The sequence below is a fragment of the Pterocles gutturalis genome, unplaced genomic scaffold, assembly GCF_000699245.1.
Source record: "Pterocles gutturalis isolate BGI_N339 unplaced genomic scaffold, ASM69924v1 scaffold16908, whole genome shotgun sequence".
In the NCBI taxonomy this organism is placed as follows: Eukaryota; Metazoa; Chordata; class Aves; order Pterocliformes; family Pteroclidae; genus Pterocles; species Pterocles gutturalis.
Window position 1 is genome coordinate 17329 of NW_010120897.1, and position 1107 is coordinate 18435.

At 38.8% G+C, this 1107-nt stretch overlaps 1 protein-coding gene across 1 annotated transcript in view; it reads left to right on the plus strand.

Annotated features, from left to right (window-relative positions):
• TSPAN8 (tetraspanin 8) overlaps nucleotides 1-1107 on the plus strand; it is a 15583-nt gene that overhangs the window by 12459 nt on the left and 2017 nt on the right. The window contains exon 7 of the mRNA XM_010077062.1: nucleotides 667-750. Coding sequence (XP_010075364.1) covers nucleotides 667-750 — 84 coding nt within the window. The remainder of the gene's footprint in view (nucleotides 1-666; nucleotides 751-1107) is intronic.

Sequence of the window (1107 nt, forward strand, 5' to 3'; positions counted from 1 at the left end):
TCCCTACTGTTTGCAAAAGGAGTATTGTCAATGCCTGGAGAAGATGTAGTCATCGTAAGAACAGAGGTGTGTATTTATTGAAAAGGGGAGTAGCTCTGCACAGAACTTCAGATATGATCACTCTCTTCCTCATAGCCCCAGCCCAAGACCACCAAAGATTTGTCAAAATTAAAATTTAAGCTAGGTTTTATATCCAAATGTCATTAGTTGAGCCTGATTCTAACAATAAGCTTAGAAGTTTCAAATCCAAAAGTCAGATTAGTGGAAAACTGCAGTTCTCTTTCAGATCTGGTCATTGCTGCATTGGCTCTTTCCTAGCAGCAAATTCTTATCGAGTGAAAGTAAGAATAAATGCTTCTGTCCTTGTCAAATGAAAATCATGCAAACTTTAGGCATTACAGCTGAATGTCTTAATTTCAAATTGTACCCTTTTATGGCCAACTACTGAATTCATCTTCATATTTGGGAAGGCAAAGACTAGGTATCTTTCTCAGAGTACAAGGTACGTATAGCTGTGTTCTTTGTCTTTGTTAGCAACAAGCCAGACTAAATTCCAATATCCTTTCTTTAACACAGAGAGAAAGAAATTATTTTAGAGGATGCATTCCTAATAACCTTAGGATAATATTGCTTACCTACAGTTAATTGTTTTATCTTATTTTTCAGCCTTGTGGAGATGTGATTGCCAAATTCTTTAAAGAGTATCTGCTCATAATTATGGGGATTGCCTTTGGACTGGCTGTTATTGAGGTACCAGTATATACCATTAAAATACTTAGTAGCTGACAAGCAATATGTTCTACACAGAAATACACTGGGAATGGAATTAAAACACCTGGCTTGCTCAATTAATAGACAAGGGAAAACCACCTCTCACCTTAGCTATGATCTTCCTGTTATTTCATATAAACAGTATATGGCTGCTGAGCTGTGAACTTCAGGTGGGATCAGACCACCCTGCTGCCTGTGTAAGCATATCCCATGGGAGTTTTCTGCAAAGATTTGACAGTCCTGGAGCTAGACTGTGCTTTGACAGTGAGTCCTGTGGACTGAGGGGTGTGCATATGCCCAGCCTCAGGAAGACACAAGGCAGAATAGCCAGTCTTT